Here is a 24,668-nt window from a genome sequence, read left to right as displayed (position 1 = left end):
AGGTCAGAACCAAGGTGAAAGGACCTGAATTTCCAAGTACAGCAGGAAGACTAGGAACTGGGGTATTGGGACCAGGTTGGCAAGGCTCAGAGGAACCAGGATAACATGAGCCAGGAGGACCAATGGGACCTGACCAGAACCAAAATGACCAAGCCCAACCAAGACCTAACAAGGATGACTAGGAACAGCGGACACAGTACTAGGTGGACCAGAAGGACCAAAGCAAGGAGAATCCGAATTACGCAAACCAGGAAGACTGGAATGCCAGCCCTAGGAGAACCAGGACAACAGGTCTGGGGGACAAGAAAGGCTAATAAGGATGAGCTAGGGGCACGGCCAGGAAGACCAGGGTCAAGAAGCTTATAACAAGGAGCACCAGATTCAGGAAACCAGTTCCAGGGTGACCAGACCTAGCTAGACAAGTGCTGGGATGAGGATCAGAAGAACCAAAACATCCCAGAAAAGGAGGTCTTGGAACAGGGCTGGGAGGACGATAATGCCTAAAGGCACAGAAGGACCTGGAAGAGAAGGAAGAAGACTGGGAGAAGGAGGACACCTATGTGAGTCTAGGCCACATGTAATTGGATATCCCTTTTGTAAATGATTCTTATTCATCCTTCTTAAGCTGCCAGCCCCTAGAAACCCCCACCTGCTCAGCCCATCAATAGAACTGGTAAGTATTTGCTAAAAAATCAGAACATGTAAAGTACATAAAAAGCTGGGGCTGTTACACTCTGACTTCTGAGTGATAGAATACACCTTCTGATGCTGGCAGAGTAGTCTGAGGGTGGATCTGAGAGCATAGGGACTGCAACTTGGCAGAGGAGTTCAAAGGCGGATTGATGAAAATGAGTGTGCTCTGTGAATTATGGCCAAAAGGTTTTGAGAAATTCAGATGGCTGGTGTCAGGAAAATGGTAAATAGATAACAAAGGAGTCAGAGGGCTATGGCAATCAGCAAAGGGGATCTCAGATTCCTAAGAAGGCTCTGATAAGCAGAAGAGGGAGTGATGAAGGCTTCAGATAGATCGTCTCAGGTGGCCCAAACAGAGATTCTATGTGACCCTCAGATTTCTGCACTGATATTCTATGTATGTGCATGTGCTGCGGGTATGTAGCAAGTCCCTAGTAGTAAGACTCCCTGTGTGATAAAAGTCTAAGTGCGTGACCCTGTGGGATGCATTTTGCATGACGTGATGGAGAGTAGATACAGCTTCTCTACACAGTGAAAACTGTCCCGAGCACAACACCTTATGTATCACAAAGAAGTCCAATCAATCTTCTTTATCCACGATGATATTATTCTTGATGTTCGATAAAATCTTCTCTCAATCTTACAGATCCTTCTTCAGATTACATTTACTTATAGCCAACACGTGTTTCATCAGTTCTGATGCCTCCGCATCTCTGACTTCAGCAGGGCTAATAGAATATCCATTCAATCTATAGTCACAAAGGCCACTGTAGTTCAAAGTTGAAGCTTGTAATTCGAGAAAAGTATTTAACGTCAGTTTCTTGAAGTCCTCATTCAGGGCAAGAGAAGTAACCAAAATTAGTAATCTGTTACCTGAGCAGCAGAGAGTGCTCCCCACCCGATTCCACAGTGGGTGTATATTGACTCCATCCGTGTGGATTGAGGGTGGAGATCGAGAACTGAAGTGAGGGAGAATGGACAGAATGCTACCCAAAGAAATTATGTGAGGTCCTTTTTAGACAATGTCTGCAGATTTGTTCTTCCTGTTTGATGACCTATGGTAGATGGTAGAAGTAAGGGGTAGGGCATTGGTTTCTCTTGGTAAATGTGTCAACATTTCTAAGCAGGGCTGGCCTTTTGTCTGTGCCTAATGACTGCTTAGGAAGGATGGTACTGAGAATGTAGGCTTCATTGTGTCCTTGTATGGATACTTCTGCTTGGAGACAGCACTGTCACTACTGCTGCCAGAGACATGACCTTTCACAAAGGCTGTGTCTGAGCTTCAGCCAGAAAATGACATTTGAAAAAGAATCACCCCAGATCAGTTCTGAAACTTCAATAGTGGATCCACATCCCCTGCCTGGAAAATGAGTAAAACTCTGAAATGGTCGATCCTTAAGTCACAAGAATGCCGGTAACAAAATGTCCCGGTTTATTCAGTGTATTATTTCTTACAATGTGTATTATCAAGGCAGTTGATAATGTGTGTGAGTTTCTTTTCTTCTGTGTCTTTAATGAGTACATGTCTTTCTCAGATTTACTGGGAAAATTAATTCATATTCCGATAACATTCAGTTCAAATTATTTTAGTGGTATTCCTTTGATGTGGCTCCTTGGCTGAATATTTCCTCTGATGGCCCAATAGAGTAGTGGCAGTCGAAAGAAAGACTTTATACCATCTACCCTGTTTAAAATAAATTTGGCTGTAAGGGACAGGAATAATGCCCACGTCACCCTGGGAGAAAACTTCCATTGTGTGGGACTATTAGTATTTTCGTTTTCAAAACCAAACTCCCTCTTTGAAAACAAAAAATGTTTAGAAGTGCCCAGCCGTCATGCCTGATGGTACTTTGTGCATACACAGAAACCACCAGGACAGCAATTTCTGTCAATGTAGAGGGTTATCCAGAGGGCCAGTTGACAACTCTAAATTTGGCAGGAGGCGATCGCTCAGGATGGCAGAGGTATTTGTAACTACAATTGATGTCGCAACCTCCACAACGGAATTGGGGCCCTCTCTGGAGATGGGGCCAATGTCATAAGCAGGGGGACTATGGCCAGAAATGGACCTGTCCAAATATTCGGTCCTGGACAGCATTGGAGCTATAGAAATGGAACAGAAATACCTATCCAGCTGTGTATGTAAGTCGTAAAGGTGGGAATATTAGGAGTAGGCTCGTTGGTGCATATTATGTAACCTCCAGATGTCCAACAGGTTCCATCCTATGGCCCATCCCCTGAGGCCCTTAGCCGTGTTGGCAGCGAGCGTACCTCGTAAAGGGGGGTAGATCTATCCCAATCGATATCACACATACTGTTAAAATCCCCTCCCAATATCAAGCTCTCGTGTGCCAGACCCGCCAGTATTCCAGAGAACCGTTCCAAGAAGGGAATCTGTTCACGATTAGGAGCGTAACACTGCCTATCGTTATGTCCCTGCCTTTCAGCTTATCTGTGATCACAACAAACCTCCTGTCTGCACTATTAATTTTCGGGAAAGCTGAAAGGGGACCCCCTGACGAATCCACACAAGCACTCCCCTTGCAAATGCTGAGTAAGTAGTTGCATATAATTGTCCTCTCCATCTACGCTTCAGTCTAACCACTTCTGCCTCCGTGAGGTGGGTCTCCTGCAGTAACACCCTACGTCTAATGTAATTCAATATGCTGTAACGTTTTGAGGGTGAGCTCATTCCCCTAATATTCCATGTGAGGAGCTTGAACCCCTCAGCCCAATCCATCCGGCGCAACATCGATTGTTTCCACATCCCCCCACAACCTCTTCCCGCCCACCAGCCCAAATGATTGTTACAGACCTCCTGGTGTATAACAACAAACTCAACCTTCCGACTCCCATGCCCAGGAGCGGACTGACAACGGTCAGCTGCCCAAACTTGCAAAAATATTGCTTATTACTAACCTACAATAGGTCGTTAAGGTCCCAGGCTACAAGCAAAAGGACCTACAGGGGAGCGCAACTACTCTCTCTGATATGTCACCAAATTAGTAATTCAAGCATGACGTCACAGCCATGAATGGCCGTTCCATCCCGTGCCCGTCGGCTACCCCCAGGCCAACCCTCCTCACCCCCTCACTCCTAAGCAAAGGAATCATACATTTATAACTGTGAACATGATCAATTAACCCAATCAGATAGCTAAAGAAAGTGCAAAGGGGAGAGAAGGAAGCAAAAATATTGCCAGTCACTTATCCAAAGACCCCGTCCGCCGTCTGAGGGGTCCCTTTTGGCATGTCCACTCTACCATTGTGAGAAGTGTCTGTGTCTGATACATCAGTTCCATTGTTAGAGACGGAACCTCTCTCCAGCAATGAACCCCTACCCTGCAGCATAACCGCCACAGCTTGCAGGGCGTTCACTCTCTCTGCCGCCATCCGAAACAGGCTAGGCTTTTTAGTAACTCTTCTTCATTGGTGCCTCCATAGTCTTCTACCCGGTTCTCTAGTTCCAGACATTTGTTTCCAGTCTTGTGGCTTAGGCTGACCTTCTGTTTTATAGGCTTCAACCAACTCCCACACGGACTTAGGGTCATCACAAAAATGCGTTTGCCTCTCCAGCATTATCTTCAGCCGGCTGGAAACATTAGAGAGTACTGGATTTCCTCTTATCGAAGGGCTCGCTTGACTTCCAAGAAAAAAGTGCTGGTCTCTGTACTTCTAATGTGTAATCCGGAAACAGGGACACTTTATTGTTCTCCACAGTATATGGTCCATCAGACCGCGCCTTTTGCAGCAATAAATCCCTATCTTTAAAATAGAGCAATCTGGCCACCAGGGGCTGCGTCGGTCTCCCCGGTGCTGGCGGTGCCGCAGGAACTTGATGAGCTGTTTCCAAAGTATAGAACTGAAAGAGTCCTTCTGGTGCCACCACTTCCCGAAGCCACACCTCCAGGTAGGAGACTATATCCTGGCCGTCCACTCCTTCCGGCAAACCTAAAACTCTCGCATTATTCTGCTGTTTTGTCTGTCCACATCTTCCACTCTTCGCTCCAGGACTCCAACCCTGCCAGAAAGTTTGCTGATCTTTGTGGACAATACCTGCTGCGCAGGAGCAAGGACTCAGAGGGTCATTTCTGAGTGTTTCACTGTGTCTGCCAGCTTGGCGGGTTCCGCCCGCAACAAGCCCAGGCATAAGACTCCTGGTATGAATGGCCTGCCCATCTAGTTTTATGCCACTTATGCGGAAACACTGGTGCCCAAATTAACCGACTTATATAAGACAATTTGGGATATGGGCACACTGCCTCTCACTACCGCACAGGCACTGGTTATATCACTGCCTAAGCCAGGTAGAGACCATACGGACATGGCCAACTATCGCCCGCTATCACTGCTTCAAACCGAGTATTAAATACTAAGCAAAGTGCTGGCCAATAGGCTACAACCATTCCTCTCACACTTGATACACGTGGACCAGACAGGGTTCCTGCCAGCATGTAGCACTTCCCTGAATATTAGGAAACTACATGATTTCATGTCAGAAGCGCCAAAGCAATTCCCTCACGCAGGCTGTCTTTCCCTAGACCTCAAGCAGGCATTCAACTCGCTCCACTGGGAATATATGCACAGGGCATTACCGCACTTTGGGATACCTGAGGGGTTTATGAAATGGCTGCGACTGCTATACACAGCTCCGACAGCGAGGGCAAGGACGGGCAGGCACATCTTGAGCGAATACATGATACACAGAGGGACGCGACAGGGTTGCCCGTCATCGCCCCTGATTTTTATATTGGTGCTAAAACCCCTTGCGATAGCAGTGAGGCAGACCCTCCCACATATGGGAATAACACTCAGATACACCACCCACCTTTATTCGGCATATGCAGATGACATTATTGTCTATCTTCGTGATTCACGCCAACCCTTAGCCCCAATTTATGATCTGTTTAGGCGATTTGAGACCCTGTCCGGCCTAGCTGTTAACATTACCAAATCACAAGCATTCTTCTTTGTGGATAGCGATAATGACACGGAAGTGGAGTTTGGGGATACTACCCTACAGGTCGCTCGAACCACATTTAAATACTTAAGTATTGAAGTATATAGAACCCAAGTCGATATGCTGGAGGGTAACCTCGATAGAACGGTTCGATCACTGCGATCCAGCGTTGCTTTTTGGACCCCACTGCCCTTATCCATTATGGGAAGAGTTGCAATAACAAAGATGGTAGTTCTACCACGACTGCTTTATTATTTTACGAATTTGCCCATAGCGATGCCATTATCCACTTTTAGAACACTGAACACGATGATTGTGGATCTAATCTGGGGTACGGGACGAAGACGCATTAGCCTGAAAAAGCTTCAAGTAGGAACTAGTGGGGGGGACTGGGAGTCCCAGACAGCGGGCGTATTACTACGTCTGCCAGCTACAATGGTTATCATATTGGGTGGCAGGGCGTTACCTACATGAAATAGGATACACGGATACGGACATGAACAACGGTGCTCTGCAAGCTCTCTTCCTGCCAGGACACAAAGCACCGAGAGATCTGCCTATACTGTTAGATACCGCGCTTACGTGCTTGAAGGCGGTGCTCAAATATGCCAAGGTGACCTCCACGTATGCGAGCAACATACCATTGCTGGGCATCCCGCTTACCGATGGTATACTCAATAAACGCAAGATAACACCGTGGGCAGAGTCTGGTGTCACCACAGTGGCGGACTTTTTTTGCCATGAGATCCTACTGGACCATGACACGTTTATACATGAGACGGGTGCCCCGCAAAACTTATTTATGACACATGCTGCACTGCTGCAATACATTAAGAAACATTGGGCGCCACATGGACAGGAGCCCGACCAAAATGAGGTGGTAAAGATGGTACACTACATGGGGGGGGAAGCCGCCTAATCCGCTGGATATACCATGGGATCAGCACACATACTAGGCTACCCTTAGATCCCCTGCGTGAGATCTGGGTGGAGGAGATAGGCCGGAACTGTCAGATAAAGAATGGGCAGTGATCCTGGAACACCCCAGGAAGATGTCCCGGAACTCGAGATTTAAATTTATTCAAACCATGATACTACACCGTGCCTATCTGACTCCAGAAAAGCTGGATAAAATGTTCCCACAGACACAACACCTCTGCTCTAGATGCCACATAGCGGGGTGGGACTCCTGCATATGTTATGGACATGCCCTAAACTGCTGGATTATTGGGTCAGGATCAGAGAGGTCACAGGAATGGCAGCTCACCTAGCGGTGCGTGATACGGTGGAGGAATGCCTGCTAGGACTACACAAGCACAGGTCCAAGCACAAGGTACAATACCGATTCATAGACCTGGCACTGCTCCTAGCTCTTAGGAATATTACGATGCGTTGGAAGTCTAGTAAGCCTCCTGAGGTACACAGATAGCATACGGACATGTTTTAAAGTGGGGTAGTGCAGAGGGCGCAGCGCTGCGAAGAGAAGAGGCGCGAGGACTGCGAAAGACGCCAATAGCGCTGGAATGGGAGGCTATGTTGGAGGAACTCAAGGCCACAGAGGCTGATATGTCAATTTAAAAGTATCCATGTCTGGGTGGCCACTACCACCAATTGTCCATACCTTGTTAGATAATGAACTGCTAAGTTGTGTTATACCTTACCATATTGGATTAAGAGGTTGATGGGGGTGTACATGTATCAATGCTGCTGCTACGTCTGGAATGTGACCACTGTTTATAGGGCGGGGGGGAGTTACAAGGGAGATTTTTGATAATTTCCATAATAAGATGATAGATATCTGTCCTGTCAGTGGAAAATGCACCAATGATTATGTGAAAGACATGCTATCAACCTTATATGACCATTATACATGACTGTATACAGTACTTAAAAATCAATAAAATATGTTTTTAAAAAAAAAAACACCACAAAAACAAGCCCAGGCCCACCGCCACTGTACTAATGTCCTGGTGCACTGTTGCCTTAGTGTCAGCGATAGCCTCTAGAATCATGTTCAAAGGTTGCTGCACCGGTATCTCCAGAGGTTCACCACCCATGTCTTTAAGAGCAGAGTCAGTTGCACTATCATCTTGTTCTGGAGGGGGACCCAATTGCTTACCTCTAGGCTTCCCAATTTTTAGAGTGGTATGCTCTGTGACACCAGATCGAATGTGCCCCACTCTAGGTGGATGAGGGGCCTCCACCAGCACTTCCACTCCACTCCACTAAGTAGGGTATGTTCTCTGCTTACCAACTCTGTGTCGCCGTGAGGACCTCTTTGTTTTCGTCCACAGGACTGGCTGTGTTTATGATCCCCAGGCTCGTCTGTCTTAGGCCGTCTTCAAGGTCCAGCCCCATCAGGATCCGGGTCTCCTCACCGCAATGCTACAGAGTGCCTCCTCTGTTGACATTCATCTTATGTTTCCTCCCAGTTCTATCGAACTGCCTATGGTCTATGTTCTTCAACTGTTCAACAATTCAGGGTCCGGGAGGGCACAGCGAGTCTCAGGCCCCTGTCCACATCCCTTTCCCAGGGTAATCTGTATGCTGCTGCTTCCTCATTGTGAGCATAATGCCTGCGGGAGATCTGAGGTGAGAGGGTCTCCCTGCACCAGCAATAACTTTGCGGTGTTCCGCAGCCGGTGGCCAGAGACCCCCAGCACTCCAGTGGTGCGGTCCACTGTCAGGTGACCAGCCTCTTCACATCACCAGTAATAACTCTCAATGGTGTGGTTTCCGCAGAGATCAGTAAGGCCAAAGGCTCCAGCAGTTCCACCCTGCCCCCGGGAACAGTCTGTTAAACTCATCTCTCAGCAGGAATTTGTCCAGAATAGAGGGCACTCACAGTCACAGCCCAACAAGGGCCTCACGTCATCTTCCCCGTTCTCTGCCCACCTCAGCTCCTGAGTTTCAGCAATGAGGGGGCCCCAATTCAACACCAGGGAGCACTCCTCACCCACTCGCTATTGTTCTCTGTCCGGGGCCTCACAGCTCTCCCAGCGGCAAGGGGCACCAGAGCCGATTCAGTGCAACAGGCAGGGCTCGAGTCGGGGTACCACGCGGTGGACGGCGTACCGCCACATATTTTACCGGGAGCTCGATAACTGGTGCAAATGGAGCCACGCATTTACTCTTTGGCCTCTCTGGGGCGAGATCTCGCCCCATAGAGGCCAAATAATGAGTGTGTGGCTCCACTTGCTAAGGGGAGAGCGAGTGGAGGCAATGAGTCTGATGGTGCAATCCACCTTTCGTGACGTCACCTACTGTTGTGACGTTAGCGTCCCCCCACTTCTTTTTTTAGGACTTGTGCCCTGGCAACAGGGTCTCTCAGTCTCCCAGGCCACGTTGGCGAACTCCTCTCTTCGGGCGTGGGTGCCGCTGGAAATCACTTTTACCTCCGCCAACCTCCAGTCCGCCGTTGGGGTTCAGACAGGCAGAGCGAGACGTCCCCAGGAGCCAACAGCCCAGAACGGCAGACCCCGGAGCAGGAGGGCAGTCCCGGTAAGCCCTCGGCGCTCACCTCACAAAGTTCCAACTCGCTCTCCGCCAGGCCCAGGGCCCGGCCTGCCTGTGCGACCCCACGTCTCAGATGCGGACTCGTCCCCGCCAGGCCACCCATTCCTCTCTCCATTGCTACACTGATACACCATTCCTGGGGGCCGGTCTCCGATTCCTCTGGCAGTGGGTCTGGCTCCAAGGTCCGCCAGCCAGACCATGCTGCTCCATTCAGGGTTCGGCACTCTCTACACGCCCAGAACACCGTTTCATATGTGGGCTGCCATTTTCTTACAGCCCCTTCAACTTGAATCAGGCCGGCAGGAATCCCCCAGGCGTCCTACAGCTCCAAAGGGACAGCCCCAATTCCTCCAGGGTCTCCCACAGGTCGGGTCACCTCAGGATCGCACCCGGCAAGGGCGGAGTCAACGATATTCAGGATAATGTGGCTGTCTGGAGCGGAGCTCACACGTCCGCCATCAATGGTGCCGTAGCCACGCCCCTACTGCAACACTTACATGATGCTGTCAGTCTGTTGGACACAGCCAGCATTGGCATCCTCTTCTTTAAAAAAAATGCTGATTATGGTGGGGAGCTTTAGAATAAACAAATAAATCTGAAATCCTGAAACTCAGGCGCTTCATAAAGACTGTGGAAGAGATGAAAAGTAAATCTACCTTTAGATGGGCAGGTAAAAATGATAAGATACCTAGTACTTAACCTACCTACCGTACTGACCAACATGTTCTCAGTTAACTGTACCCCTTTACAAAGAGGAATCTAGATAGAACTCTCAAGGGAGCTCATGGTGGCACTGAGAAACAGGGGAGGCGGGGATCGAATGTTAGCAGTTAGATCCCTTTTTGACCTTTTGACCCGAAGCAATCGAGTCCCAAAACTGTTTATGCTAATATTATATTTGAATGTTAATACGAACCTGAGATTCCATAGAAAGTAAGTTTGGGAATGACCTGGTGACACTGGGCTCTGAACCCCACAAATTGACTAGGAGCAACAGAATTATCTGAGTTTGAACAATATGTGCAAAAATTAACAGCAACTATGCAGGCATCTACACCCCCCCCACCCAAATCTGAGACGAGTAACATACTTTAGATGGTTATCATAGGAACCCTCTGGGGCCCTCTTTTAATGCTCCCTGAGTTAGAGGTTACAGCCTCAAGCGGCAAACACCCTTCTCCCACGTAGCCCCCCCCCCATTCAAAGGTTGGTACCCTGAGACTGGCTATCACGCTCAGGGCCTGTAATACGAGGTTGACAATTTATCTGACAGTCCAGTGCATCTAACGTTAATGCAAGGTCCATATTAAGAGTGACACTCTTGATCTGTGCAATGTAGTGGTTTCTGTGGTCCAGGACTCCCATCTTCTACCTCTCAGTCGGCAAGGCAGAAACTCCTGTGCAGAAATGGACTTTCCAAAATCATTGTCAGAGAAATTTCTTGACAGAATATGTAACCCACGGGCCACTTGACTCTCCACTGTGGCACGCACACCCCTCCTACCCCTTAGTTTTCTTCTGGGTCGCTGTCGGGCAGTCGGGCAGCATTGGTATTTGCAACCTCAAGTTTATCTGCTTGGGCCCATCCAGTCTTCTTGTGGTCTCCCCTATGACTTCCTAGACACTCTGGTGCTCACACATATGTCAGACTCCCTCCTAAGTTTCTTGAGATCAGTGAGACTGAAGTTCACTAGATGTTGGTACATCTGTTTAAAACCTCTAAGGATGTGTTCCTTCCTTATCAGATTATGCAGCTCATCAGATATAGCTACTTCCCTGCCCTTATCCCAGGCTTCGAGTTCCATCAGCCAGATATTTACAACATTTTCCATAACCTCATAGACACTTTGATGGTGTCCCTGAACTCTCTTAATATTTCTCAGGGATCACCCCAAACCTGTTCAACAGAATTTGCCTCATATCTACTTACTATTTGCATGGTGTCTGATTTCGCTGTAGAACTCCCCCCCCCCCTCCCTTTAGATAACCTCACTAACAGTATGGTTCCCCATTTCTTCTTTTCAACCTCATACCTTCACAGAGCTTATGTAAAAGAAATACATCTCTTTTCTGAGTCTTTATCAAACAAATAGATGGTTCCATCTGTTGGTATGTGAGGTTTAAACCTTCACGATTCTGATGCCTTATTCACCACGCTTTTAATGCCGCCATGGGTATTGGTTGGAGGAACATGGAGTCTCCCCACATGGCATCTTCCCTGGCTCTGTTCAGAAGCCAGTAAGATTTTTTCTACTCTAAGGGTAGTTTCATATTTTCCAGAACAATCCTCCGCCTTCTCCTGCACTTCTTCCTCTAGATCCCCTTGTTTGTGTCTTGTTTACATTGTCTCCTCTAGAAACACTGTGCTTCTCTGGCTTCCTTCTACTCACCTGGAACGCTCTTTCCAGACACAACACCTGCGACTGACAGGATTGACGGAACTGATGAAGTGCATCTTAAAAAATATTATGTGGATCGCAAAGCTCAAATTGAACCAATCAAGAGTGGAAAAAATGGGCATTAAAAACCGCAAGAACCTTTTTTTGTTTTATAGGCTGGCAAGTGACTTATTTCCTGACTCATTAAGCATGTGAGGTAGCTGTTGTCCTATTCCGCCCACTGTACAACAATGTAATATCCTTCATTATTGGTTCATAAAAGACCCCCTCCCCATACTAGGAATCTAGCTAATTTTGGGCAAAGTACAGTATCATTTTGAAAACCTGGGCATACCCTCGTGTTTCTAATACAAAGCAGCAGTTTTCCCCAGAAAAGTGTGCTAAGAGTTTAAGCAGCATCAAAACAATGTTGACGTTAAGAAACAATTCAATAAAACAATCCAATGCAATTCCAATACTAATTTGGTAAAGGGAGAAAATGTATTGACATGCAATAGCACACAATTGTCACATTTGTAGTAAAGGAACTCAAATCTATCAAACAAATTTACAGAAAAAATTGAATGCTAGTCCATTTGCATTACCAAAAGAAGCCGCTGGAGGGCCCTCTTGCAGAGAAAACAAAAAGATGCAAGCGTAACTCTTAAAGAACTGGAACACAGGGATAGAACCGCTTACATTTCATGCTGGTACACAGTGCTTTAAATGGGAAAAAATAAGTGCAGGTACTCATTAAAATAAGTTAGAGGTGTGGCAAATGGGCGGGGTTAGGGGTGGGGTTAAGGGCAAGATATGATGATACATAGTGACTTCTGAACCAGTTGTAGCATGTATCAAAACGCATGAGAAATGCGTTTATGTAAACAAATCAGGTTAATCATTACACAAAATGAAAGCCAAACAGGATATGTTAACATTTCCTTGTTTTTTAATATTTGCTGCTTCTTAATGCCATAGATTATTTATTGTTCTTTGGCACAGTATTTAAGGGCATATTATTAAGGAACAGCGTTATGATTATCGCCACTTTAGCGGCAGAACACTGCCGCTAAAGCTGCGATAATGTGCTTGATAATATGCCCTTGTGAATTCCCATAGAAGCCCATGTTCTGGTGTGAACCTGGGCTTCTATGGGAATTCTCTACGGCATATTATCAAGCCCATTATCGCCGTTTTAGCTGCTGTTTTCTACCGCTAAAGTGGCGATAATTATAACGCCATGCTTGATAATATGCCCCTGTATATTCCCAAGCGTGCACACACACAGAGAACGAAACAAGCTGAGATGAACACAAAAGCATTCCACCCATTCCCTTTAAAATATCTCCTGAGTGTCCTGATTCTCACCCCGATTTTCTCTCTTTCCTCTCACACAAAAATAGGCACACACAGGTCGGCAAGCACACAGACATATAAATATGTTTGTTTAAACAATTATTATAGTTAACAAGAAATGCACAGGATTTTTGACTGTACACAAATTTGTGTTAAAATACCATTTCATAGCTCATTCGTGATTTCAGAACTCAACATGTGGTATTTTTATGTGAAAAAAGTGTCAATCCTAAATTCATCTGTCACCTCACTTCTATAGATTTATCCCTCCCCCTTCCTTCTATGGTCATCTTAACTTACCCCTCAAACAATTCCATTTGCCAGTTGTCCTGGAGCTCATTCCTGGAGTGCTGCAGTGTTCCCTGCTGTTCATTTCTCTATGGGAAAGGCCAGTATTTAATTTGTAAAGAAATAAGTGCCAGGGCTCATAGTTTTATGTCAGAATCTCTTTTCCAGCGCTGCCGAATACGAGGTTGACATTTGTTTCATCTACCACCAGAAACTCTCTCCCTCTTCATCTCCGTTTTGCTACTTTTCACTCCTACTTTTTTTCTTTGTCTCTATTTTCTAGTTGTTACCTTCTTGCATCTTTACCCATTTGTACCTTTCTCTCTCTCGTTCTGACCCAATCCCTAAAAATAAGTGCTATTGTGCGTCACCTTCAAACACCAGCTCAAATTAAGCACTGGAGATAGGATTTGTGGTGGTAGTGTGGGCCTAGATGTTGGCTCTCTGGGCCTGTCTTGAATGTTAAAAAAGACACGCACATATTTGTTACCGGAGCTAAGTTGGCAATATTTAGTTACTGAAAGGCTTCTCTCTTTCTGTGTAGCCGAGCATGTTCAACAAGGCCCGTTACAGGAGGAGGCAGAAACGGGCAATCACTGGCAGCTTCACAGTGAAGTGCATCCCAGGGGTCCCATCCAGCCCACCTACGGCAAAAAAGTGCCTACGAGGCTGTCCCAGCAATTAGATCTATGCAATGGCAGGTCACCACTGCACAAGACGGCAGGCGCTAAGCACACAGGCTAGCGTAATGTACACATTTTCATGCTACCGTAATGTACACATTTTCGTGTGTTTGTCACGTTCCTTCATCGTCCTGGGTTTGCTGTTTCCAAGCTTGCCTCGACCCAGCTGAGTCACGAGCCAGCCCCTAGCAATATTTATACCCAATTAGAGGCTCGGGCAGGGTGCAGGCCTTTTGACAAAAGGGTAAAAGTGAAAGCAGCTCGGAAGATGAATTAGGAAAATACAGCAAACCTGCTGTGTGCATTCCTCTTTTAAAAATGATCTGCACCACAGCTCCCCGTATAAAAGATAGCCATAGTGCCCGCCCTCAAAAATAAGTGCCGGTGCTGAGCACCGGCAACTACAGGCACAAATTAAGCACTGAAAGGGCTAATTTACACCCATGGAGCCAGTACCCAGGTCAGTCATGTTGTCATACAATGGCAGTGATTAGTGTTAGATTGGCACACAAAGGAAAACAGCCTCTGTGCTGAACAAAAAGATGAAAAGAAACGGCTTTGGGGAAGGTAGAGTATTGTGTCGCTGCCGCTCACTTTAGCACGGCCAGTGCATTTCCCTAAATGGGACAGGATTACTGAAGGAAAGGTGTTGGGGGCAATAACACTTTAAGGCTAATAGCCGTTTCGCACCTGATCGACAGTGCAGGGTCTGCCTAGACCCTGTCCTGTTGATCACAGCATGACCGCAAGCAAGCCCTCTCAGACCCCTGCAGTCTGGGGCCATTCAAGTGGGCGCTGCTGGAATCTCCAGCAGCGACTCTGCAAAAGGGCACTGAGGGGCTCAGTGATTTGCAAGCTCCTCCGAAGCTGAACAGTGTCTGCCCTGAGCTGAGAACATACCTAACCGGAGCCTGCTGTGCTCTCGATGAGGGTACCGGTACTCTTCCCTGATCCAAGAAAAGTGCCGGTACTGAGGGCCTGAAAATTCGGAAGTGCCGGTACTCAGTACCGGTGAGTACCGGCCCATTTAAAGCACTGCTGGTACACTCAAAAGCCTCCACTCTTTTTGCTGCTCTTCTGGAAACTACAGCCATGAGTCTCGGGGCGACGGGGAAGGGAAGACCAACTTCCCTACTACTGCGTCCTGCTACAGCCAAGTGTTGGAATTTTTTCAGTAGATGAAAATTGTCTTTCTTGTACAGCGCCTAATTAACTGGGGGGTGGGGGGGGGGGGCAATTATGGACCAGGCCACATTTTAGCAATAGAAGGCGAGTTCAACGATTTACTCGAGCAAAGGCTAATGGGCTCTAGCAAAGCCCAGTTGAATCCACTCCCAAATGGTCAGATGGTTCTTCCAAAGAGAGGTTCATTATTTAGCCTTTTCTGTTGTTACTGCTACTGCTACAAGAGATTAGCTGTTTTGACCCATTAAATTACTTTCAAACCGAGGATAAAAGGAGAAGCAGCACCTCCTCAGTCTTTCTTCAGACAGGAAGCAGGCCGCTCCTCTTTCTCTTCTTTTGGCCTGTCCCAAGCTCAGTTGTTTTATGATGAACTTATATAAGGACACTTTTCCTATCTAGTCATAAGAAAATTACCAGGTTCAAACCCGCCTACAGTTTTGGCTTGCCTATTCTTCTAAGATATCCCAGGAATCTTTGGGTTTTTCGAAATTAAGACTCCATGGTCCACATTGTGGAGCTCAGAATTCACATCCAGGGGCTATGCTTTGGAGCTAGGTGATGTGGCTCAGTGTACTAAAGCGCCCACTGCAGGGGCCTGTAGTTAACCTCATGGTCACAGGTTCAAATTCTGGTGTGTCCCCTCAGCCTTTCATCCATCTGAAGGCAATAAAATAAGTACCAATGATTTGGGTATCAATAACAACCGTTATTCAGCGGCAAGATGCCTACGGGTGAACCTGCACTTTACAAATACATATGCTATGTTATCATATTTACAAAGCGTCAGGGGGTGTGTTGCAGAGAGGTGTAAAAAGGGGCATGGCCTCAGACCACCTCTCTGCAACGCAGCTCCCTGGCGCATACTGGAGGTACCTGGTGGGCTAGTTGGCCCCCAGGGAACCTCAGTATACAAGGGGAATTAATTTCCCAACTTACAACGTGCCAGGGGGCGTGATTGCAGAGTGCAGCAGGAAGGGGGCAGGGCCTCCGGCACAATGCTGGCTTTTTTTTCCAGATGGGGGCTGTGTGGCCCACCTTCTTTGCCCATTTTAGGGGCCTTGGGGACCCCATCCCCCAGGGCCTGACCCCTATTTTTTTTCCCTAAAATCTAAACGGGAAAGGGCCTCGTGGGCCCACCTCCGGTGGCCAGTTTCAGCCCTGGGGACGCCATTCCCTGGGGCCGGCCTTTACTTTTTTTGTCCTTTTTTTGTATTATTGGGGAAGGGGGCTGGCCACTTCTGGCCCCATGGACACCATCCCCCAGGGCCTCACCGCTCCGTTGGGGACCGTGGGGGGAGCTCCAATGCCCCTACGGTCCCGTCGGTTCCCCGCATCCTGCAGGAGCCGGCATTGCTTTTCCACAAGGGGTGCTGCTGACATGCAGCTCTCCTTCTGGAAAAGCGATTCTGCTTTGCTTCATTGAAGCGAGAGCAGGGAAACCTGCTCTCACTTCAATGAAGAAAAAACACAAGTACCTGCGAGGGTTTTGTTTGTTTATGTTCTCAGAACTCAGACTTCACAGATCTATCGCGTTATTTGTCTGATCCAACGTGATTTGGAGTCTGTATGATTAATTATAAGAACTACAACTATTTGCCAAATTATTAATTCACTGACAAACGTGTAAAATTTAAAAGAACTAATAGCAACACGGGTAAGATTTCATATCCAAAAAATTATTCTTTATATCTTTGTACATAAAATAAAGGGTACAGATCAAAAAGATTCAATCATTAAGACAAATGAGCAAAGGAATGGAGAAATCTCCTGATGAACATTTGAATAGTACAAGTCCAATCAAAATTATTGAAAACCAAACACTCCTATTAAATAATAGTGAGGATCAAATACAAAATTATTTGAGACTGTAGAGATGGACTTGATGGTCGACGTTTCGGTCTTCTTATTCAATTTTTAAAGCCATCTTCAGGACTATGTCAATTATAATGTGCCGATGAACCCTTAATCGGTGTAGAAAAGTGTCCAAAGATAGAAATGATTTCTGACGGAAACCAAATTTGCTGTAAATGAGCGATTTTTGGCGAAGCTCAAATTTGCTTCTTGCTGTGTATTTGAAACACGAATTTGAAGGCGAAAAAATGTTGCTTTGGCCAAGACTTCCTCTTTGGACACAATTTCTTTCAACTGCAAACCAATCTTATGCCAGCGCACAGCGTTCTTAAATCAGCTCTCGAAGCACTCGTATCTTCACTATCCTTCTAGCATCAGACAGCAATCGCTAGAAGGATAGTGAAGATCCGAGTGCTTCGAGAGCTGATTTAAGAACGCCGTGCGCCGGCATAAGATTGGTTTGCAGATGAAAGAAATTGTGTCCAAAGAGGAAGTCTTGTCCAAACCAACATTTTTTCGCCTTCAAATTTGTGAAGGGGTTTGAATTTGCTGAGTTGCCTTATTCATTTTTTGTTGCCTGATTGTGTCGTACTTCCTCGCAAAGGTGAAAATTCGCCCTCTTTCGTAATCTATCTTGGCACGATCAAATTTGAAGATTTTGCGCGCCTTGATCATTTCCTCATGTTTTTTCAGGCGCATCCTAATTTCATCTCTACCTTTGGCGGTTGCATCTTTTTGTTCCAGTGTGTCAAGCTCCTCATTGATGCGATCTATTTCCTTTTGCGTGTTAATTCTGTCAATCTCCGCATATTTAATCAATGTGACTACCAGTCGCATTGATGTCTCCAAGTTACTCATAGCCCATTCTTTGAGCATGTCAGGGTTGGGCTGCTCAAAACTGAGCGCCAGCATTATCCTCAGTCCGCGTGGGACGCGGCCTGCTTCGCGATATTTTTGCAGTGACTTGGCTACCCACCACTTTGTAATCTCTGTGCGCATCAGCTTCTCCAGCAACTTGAGCTTAGTTTTGTAGTTGTCATTGCTTAAGCCAGCATCAGGCCCGGACTGGCCATAGCGGGCACCTAGCCAGCATGCACATCCGTTTTCCTCATCTGGCTTAGTACATTGGGTAAGTTATCAAATAAAGCTTCCGCTGTTGCTTCCCTCTCTCGCAGCGCTTTGTTTGACATGATGTGAGTGTCTTGGTGAAACCCAATTCACAACCTGAAATACGCCAAATGCTGCTCGTATACTCACCACCGGGTGTCAGTTATGTTAGTCTCACACACCGACACACACACGCACGCACACCCAAAAACACACACACACCCTGCCTGCCAGACCAGCACTTTCGAGTGGCATTGCTTTTGGACCTTTTGGGGGACATCTGATGCACGGAACCGGATGGAGCTATTGTAGGAGAATGAGGCAGTGTGGCTAACAGTGCCTGCACTTGATATCTGCTCTTTATCTGATATGGATGCTCTTGTCAGTGCAGGTCTACATATAGTTCATTTTATGGAATATGAGCATTTCATACTTGGCCTTTGATGCTTTCTCTTTATTTATAATATTGCACCAGCAGAGCTTGATGGTAGGAATTTGATCTTAGGAGTTCAACCGTTCAGTGGAGTCCCTAAAAGATTATCGCCAGCTGCAGTTAGCCATGTAACTTCAGTTACTTCAAGCAAAGATATGATTTAAGCTCTTGAGGTTCCCAAAGGTTTCCTGAACAGCACCTAAAGTCATCAGATACAGGGCCCGGAGATTTCAGGAAAGGAAAATGCCCAATGTGCTTAAACTAATGAAAAATAGGACAGTCCTAATCACATACACTGGTTTGACTAATTGCAGCTGGGAGGTGTGGAAACCACAGTCTGGATGGAGCTTTGCACAGTAAAGTATAGGGGTAAAATAAAAGGTTATTTAACACCTTAACTGCTGAGCCTTCAAACCCTCATTCCCCCTGTGTTGAGCCCTTTTTGAATAATTGGGATAGTTTGTGTTTGGGGTTCCATAACTTTCCCCCCACATCATATATCCAGCCCAAATGTGCATCCTTTTTTCCAACCATCTAGGGATTCTAAAGGTACCCAGGTTTGTAGATTCCCCTGAAAAGGACCAAGAAAATGTGGGAAATATAGCTACATTTTGAGTTTTGGGGGGAAAATTTGCTCTGATTAAAGTGTGTTTTTCCGCTAAAAATTGCATATACAAACGGTTTGCTGTACTAAAGTTAATCTTATTCCCATATTTTAGGAACATGCAGAGATGACTAAACAAACAATTCTTTTTTACCACAGTTTTGGCATTTTTCAAAGAGGTAGCCAATTTTTCCAACTTTTTTTGCTATCACCCTACTTCACGTTTGTGGTGGAAAAAAGTTGTGAAACCCATGTGTGATCAATGAAAGCTATAGACTTCTGAAAAGTAGACAAACTTCCAAATTCAGAAAGGGGTCATATGTGTACATACCTCAAGGTTTTCCCCAAAAAATTAACCCTTGAAATAATAAAAACAAGTAGGGAAAATGGCCATTTGTGTTCAAGTTTTTATCAGTAACTTTTTGTCACGATTGCCAATTTATAAAAGCAATAACCCAATACATCTTCCAGACCCTTTACGTTGAGGGAATATATAAGGTTTGTAGGCTCTCCAAGAACCTGAGGTACTTAGTGCCAACAACTGAGCTGCACCATACAATGTTTTTTCATTGTATATTGAGTACAGACCAATTCATATGGTGAAATATGTAGGGTGAAAAATGGGTATCAAGGAAACCTATGTATCCCTGGCATGCACACAAGATATGGAGTTTAGGAGCAGTGGTTAAACGTAACATGAATACATCACATTTTTCTACTCAAAAGAGACCATTTTTATTGCAAAGTGGGTAGCTGTGGATTTTGGGACCTAGCTGAGCCGTCACCTCGGGAAACCTAGCAAACTTGCACATTTTTGAAAAACAGACACCTGGGGGAATCCAGGGTAGGGTGACTTGCGTGGCTCTCACCAGCTTCTATTTACTCAGAATCCCTTGCAAACCTCAACCTGTGACAAAAAAACTAATTTTTCCCATATTTCTGTGATAGAAAGTCCTGAAATCTGCGGGGAGCCACAAACTTCTTTCCACCCAGCATTCTTCTAACTCTTGCAATAAAAGTGGTACCTGACTTGTGTGAGTAGGCCTGGTGCCCGCGACAGGAAACGGCCCAAAACGCAACATGGATACATCACATTTTTCCACTCAAAATTGATCTTTTTTTGAAAGTTGGGTAGCTGTGGATTTTGTGACCCTAACTCAGCGGGCCCTTAGGAAGTCCTAGCAAGCTTGAACATTTTTGAAAATCAAACACCTGGGCGAATGGTGACTTGTATCACTATCACAAGCTTTGTTTCCCACAGTCCCTTGCAATGATCAAATAATGACTAACAAACACATTTTCCTCGCATTTCTGTGATGGAAGGTTCTGGAATCTGCGAGGAACAACAAACATCGTTCCACCCAGCATTCTCTTAAGTCTCCCAATAAAAATGGTACCTTACCTATGTGGCTAGGCCTAGCGTCGGTGACAGGAAATGACCCAAAATGCAAAATGGATACCTCACATTTTTCCACTCAAAACTGACCCTTTTTTGGCAAAATGAGTAGCTGTGGATTGTGGGCCTTAGCTCAGCTAGTACCTAGGGAAACCTAGCAAACTTGTACATTTTTCAAAACTAGACCTGAGGAAATCCAATGCAGGAGACTTGTGTGGCTTTTATCTGTTTTTTTTTACCCTGAATCCCTTGCAAACCTCAAACTTTGGCTATAAAAACACATTTTCCTCACATTTCTGTGATGGAAAGATCTTGAATCTCCTGGGAGCCATAATTTTCCTTCTACCCAGCATTCCCCCAGGATTCTTGATAAAAATGGTACCTCAATTGTGTCGTGTGCATGCAACAGGAAATGGCCCAAAAAGTATAATGGATGCAACACATTTTTCCACTCAAAACTGACCCTTTTATGCAAAGTGGGCCGCTATGGATTTTGTGCCCTAGCTCAGCGAAACTTAGGGAAACCTAGCAAACTTGCACATTTTTGAAAACTAGACAACCAGGATAGTGTAGGGGTGTGTGACTTGCATGGCCCTCACTGGATAATTTTAACCAGACACCCCTGTAAATGTCAAACTGTGGTAAAACAAACACACATTTTCCTCACATTTCTGTGACAGAAACTTATGGAATCTGTGGGGAGCCACATATTTATTACCATCCTCCGTTCCCATATGTCCTCTGATAAGTATGGTACCCCATTTTTGTGGGTGGGCCAAAAGACCAGAACACTAAAGGCCATAAAGTGCTATGTTGAGAGATAAGCAATAGGGGTAACTGCTGTATTTGGGGCCATACTATAGCACCACCCATGCAAACGTATGAACCACCAACATGTATGAAAAGTAGATACTCAGGGGATTCAATGGCAGTGTGTCTTGTATGAATCTCACTAGGTTTCCTTACCCACAATGCACTGCTAACCCCAAACTTTGGGTAAAATCATGCATTTCCATACAACCATACAACTCCTACAACCCAGCATTCACGTGACAGGAATGGATCAAACCAAGGTCAATGGGTGTTCCACTGTGTCATTTACATTGACCCAGGGTTGATGCTTTCCTGTCGCAGTCATTGGCCGAGCCACACAAATGGGGTAGCATTTTATTGGGACAAGTAAGAAAATTCTGGGTGGTGGGAATTATGTGGATTCCACCTGATTCCAGAAGTTTCCATCACAGAAAACAAAATAAAGTTTCTGATTGTAGGTAAATAGAGTGGTTGTATGAACATGCAAGAAAACAATTTGAACAATAAATATGTTCAATGAACTATTTCAGTAGAAATTTGTATTATTTTCAGTACATGATTCAATCAAATGGTTTTCAGGGCATTGCAGGAAAGAAAATGTCATGGGATCATTGCAAAGCACACCACACTGGACTCTCTCTGGTGTCTAGCTATCAGAAATTGTTGTGTAGTTCCTATAAATCTCGATAGGATCTGCAAGTTTTAGACAACTAAGGGATTGGTGTCCAGGCTGATTTCAGACACCCCCACAGGATATGTTAACTGTAGACCAGCTAGCTCACAGTGCCACTATATGCCCAACAACCTTACCAAGGAGGGAATAGTTTCTGGCAACTATCGAACATGACAACCCTGACCCCTCAGGGATCGTGAAAACAGTACTGTACTTTTTGCTCTGTCACTTGTGCTCACTTTGTCTCAGACAGATACACAGAATAAACGGTGAGGACGTTTTCAGTAAGCATTTATTGAACCAGCGTCAATCTAGCGTAAAATACGTGTGCTGCAACAACCATAAGACAGAGGCAGATATGGGCTTACAAGCACCAAGAGAGTAAATAAAAGGTAGAATTCTATCATAGTGCTAAAACGGAGAATATATGCAGGCATATAAATGCATGACAGTAATAATGAGTATTCCTACGATGCAAAACCTAACGAGATGTACCTAAGTGTAACTAGCATGTACGTAGGTGTATTGCCAAGAATCCCCCTAGGAAAGAGCCAACCCCATTACCTTATGTGAGAGAGTGAAGGACCCTATCTTGGTCTTGAGATGAACACCCCACAAGGTATGTCAGACCACTGCATGCTGGAGTGTCTGCGTACAGGGACTTCAGCATCTAGTGTCAGCATGGAAGTTTCTTCCTCCTTTGTTTACCCAGCAAAGATGTGGTGCTTATATACCCAAAAGCTACCCTCAGGGATTACACCAAGATGTGTCATGGTACTGTGGGCATGTCGGCCGAGGATGACGATAGTGGTGACCCTTATACAGCGTTATTATGCAGACAATGGTAATCCTGATGTGATACTGAGAATCATCATGCATAATAAATTAGGCTAGTTTTCAGAGAAAAAAACACAACATTTATGCAGCACCTAACTAGGTAAAAGGCCAGCGCCAGAACCGTTATGTAGAACAATGGTAGGACAAATGTAGGAAAAAGGTTGTGCAACTACCTAGGCCTATATTGGGGTACATAACAAAATGTGTGGGTCAGGTAGTTTTCACCAGATGGTGGCCTACCCAAGCCCAAAAAATACAGCCTTCAACCAAGGCAAGTGAGACGATATTGAGATTTAGCCAAAGTCCCTGGCCTATATGTAATAACAACTCTTGGAGTACCTCCTTGCCCAAACCTGTGGTTGAGAGCTTTGGAATGCTAGTGGACAGAGATCTCATCTTTGAGGCTCATGCCAAATCAGTGGCAGGCAAATATTTCAGATTGCTATGTGGCCTAAAGCCAATACTGGTTCTTGTTGATTCTCAAACCCGGCAGCTGATCACCCAGTCTTCCATTATGGCTAGATTGGATTATTCAAATGTGCTACTTCAGGGATCCAACAAATCTGTGATCAAAAGGCTTCAACGCTTCTAGAATGCTGCTTCCCGTGCTCTGTTTGCGCTTCCTAAACACTGCCATGTTTCTAATCTCCTCTGACAGCTACATTGGTTATCCGTGGAACAGAGAATACACTTCAAAGCCTTGTGTATCATTCACAAGATCCTCTCAGGCACCAGAGCGGGAGTCCTGAGCTATATGTGCTCACATTATGTACCCACACACGTGTTGCGCTCTGCAGATCTGCACTTGGCCAGAGTCCCTCGGATACGGAGAGCCAGAACAGGTGGCTGCTCGTTCAAAGCAGTGGCACCCGCTCTTTGGAATTCCTTACCCCTTCCTATCTGGAGCACCCCTGATCATTGGACCTTTAGAAGGATGGTGAAGACCTGGCTTTTCTCCAACCACTAATTTCTCTTTGACTCTCCCCTCTATTTTGACAGTCAGCGCTGGGACCCCCTGTTGTTGTGGCAGCCATGCACCCTATAAATACTATAACATAACATAACAACACCCAAACGAATCAAATGTCCTCTTGCTTGTCTGTGGGATGGGATGCTATAATCTGTAGGAGAGCAGAAAGACTGTTGTGGCTTTAGGGGTGATGGTGGGGCCTGATATCGGGATGGGCCAGACCCACTCCATTATTTTATAAAAACAATATTCTTGCTTTCTGCCCCTGGTAGAAATTAAGACAAACTCACTCTTTGTCCTTGCAGGAGGCCAAAATACTGGTCTTTCCCTTTGGGGTGGGAGTATGGTCTAATGTCAGAGTGCGACAGCCACACCCCTTTCTTCTGCCACAAAAGCAAAATGGCTGGTGTTCAGTGGACTTTCGACCCCCAGAAACCTCCCCAGTTGTTACAAATTGACTATCTGCCCCAGGGTCGGGGGCAAAATGTGTCTATTACTGTCTCTGGGGTGGGGGTATGCCTCGATGCTAGAGTAGTGCGTCACCTTTTTTTATTTGTTTTGTCACCATTTTATATTTCCAGGTAAATATTGGGCTTTCCAACCCCCACAATGATAAACTGAGGCCATAACCCATGTGTGCCCTTGGGGGCGGGAGCGGGTGTGGTAGGAAGACTGGTTTGTCCCTTTTGGGGTGGAGGTGGCAACAATGCCAGAGTGAATGCCTGTGTCCCTTTCAATTGCCCCAAATGAAAAATGCCCTGTGCCTAATGGCCATTATATCCCCCCAGGGCCGATTTGGACGCAACTTCCCCAATTGGGATGAACTACCTAACCCTCCCGGGGCCAGTGCAGAAATAAACTATTGCCCCTTCTGGTGAGCGGGTATGGCTCAAAGCCTAGGTAGGCCACGCCCTCCTTTTTTATGT

At 45.9% G+C, this 24,668-nt stretch overlaps 1 protein-coding gene across 1 annotated transcript in view; it reads left to right on the top strand.

Annotated features, from left to right (window-relative positions):
• LOC147727440 (uncharacterized) overlaps nt 1–24,668 on the top strand; it is a 104,177-nt gene that overhangs the window by 9,727 nt on the left and 69,782 nt on the right. The window contains exons 3-6 of the mRNA XM_086963117.1: nt 2,603–2,628; nt 4,876–4,902; nt 13,359–13,374; nt 18,771–18,784. Of these exons, the coding sequence (XP_086819243.1) occupies nt 2,603–2,628; nt 4,876–4,902; nt 13,359–13,374; nt 18,771–18,784 (83 nt within the window). The remainder of the gene's footprint in view (nt 1–2,602; nt 2,629–4,875; nt 4,903–13,358; nt 13,375–18,770; nt 18,785–24,668) is intronic.

This window comes from Lissotriton vulgaris, chromosome 3_1 (genome assembly GCF_964263255.1).
Source record: "Lissotriton vulgaris chromosome 3_1, aLisVul1.2, whole genome shotgun sequence".
Lineage (NCBI taxonomy): Eukaryota > Metazoa > Chordata > Amphibia > Caudata > Salamandridae > Lissotriton > Lissotriton vulgaris.
Note: the sequence above shows the minus strand (reverse complement) of the source record. Positions and strands in the feature narration are given on the sequence as shown.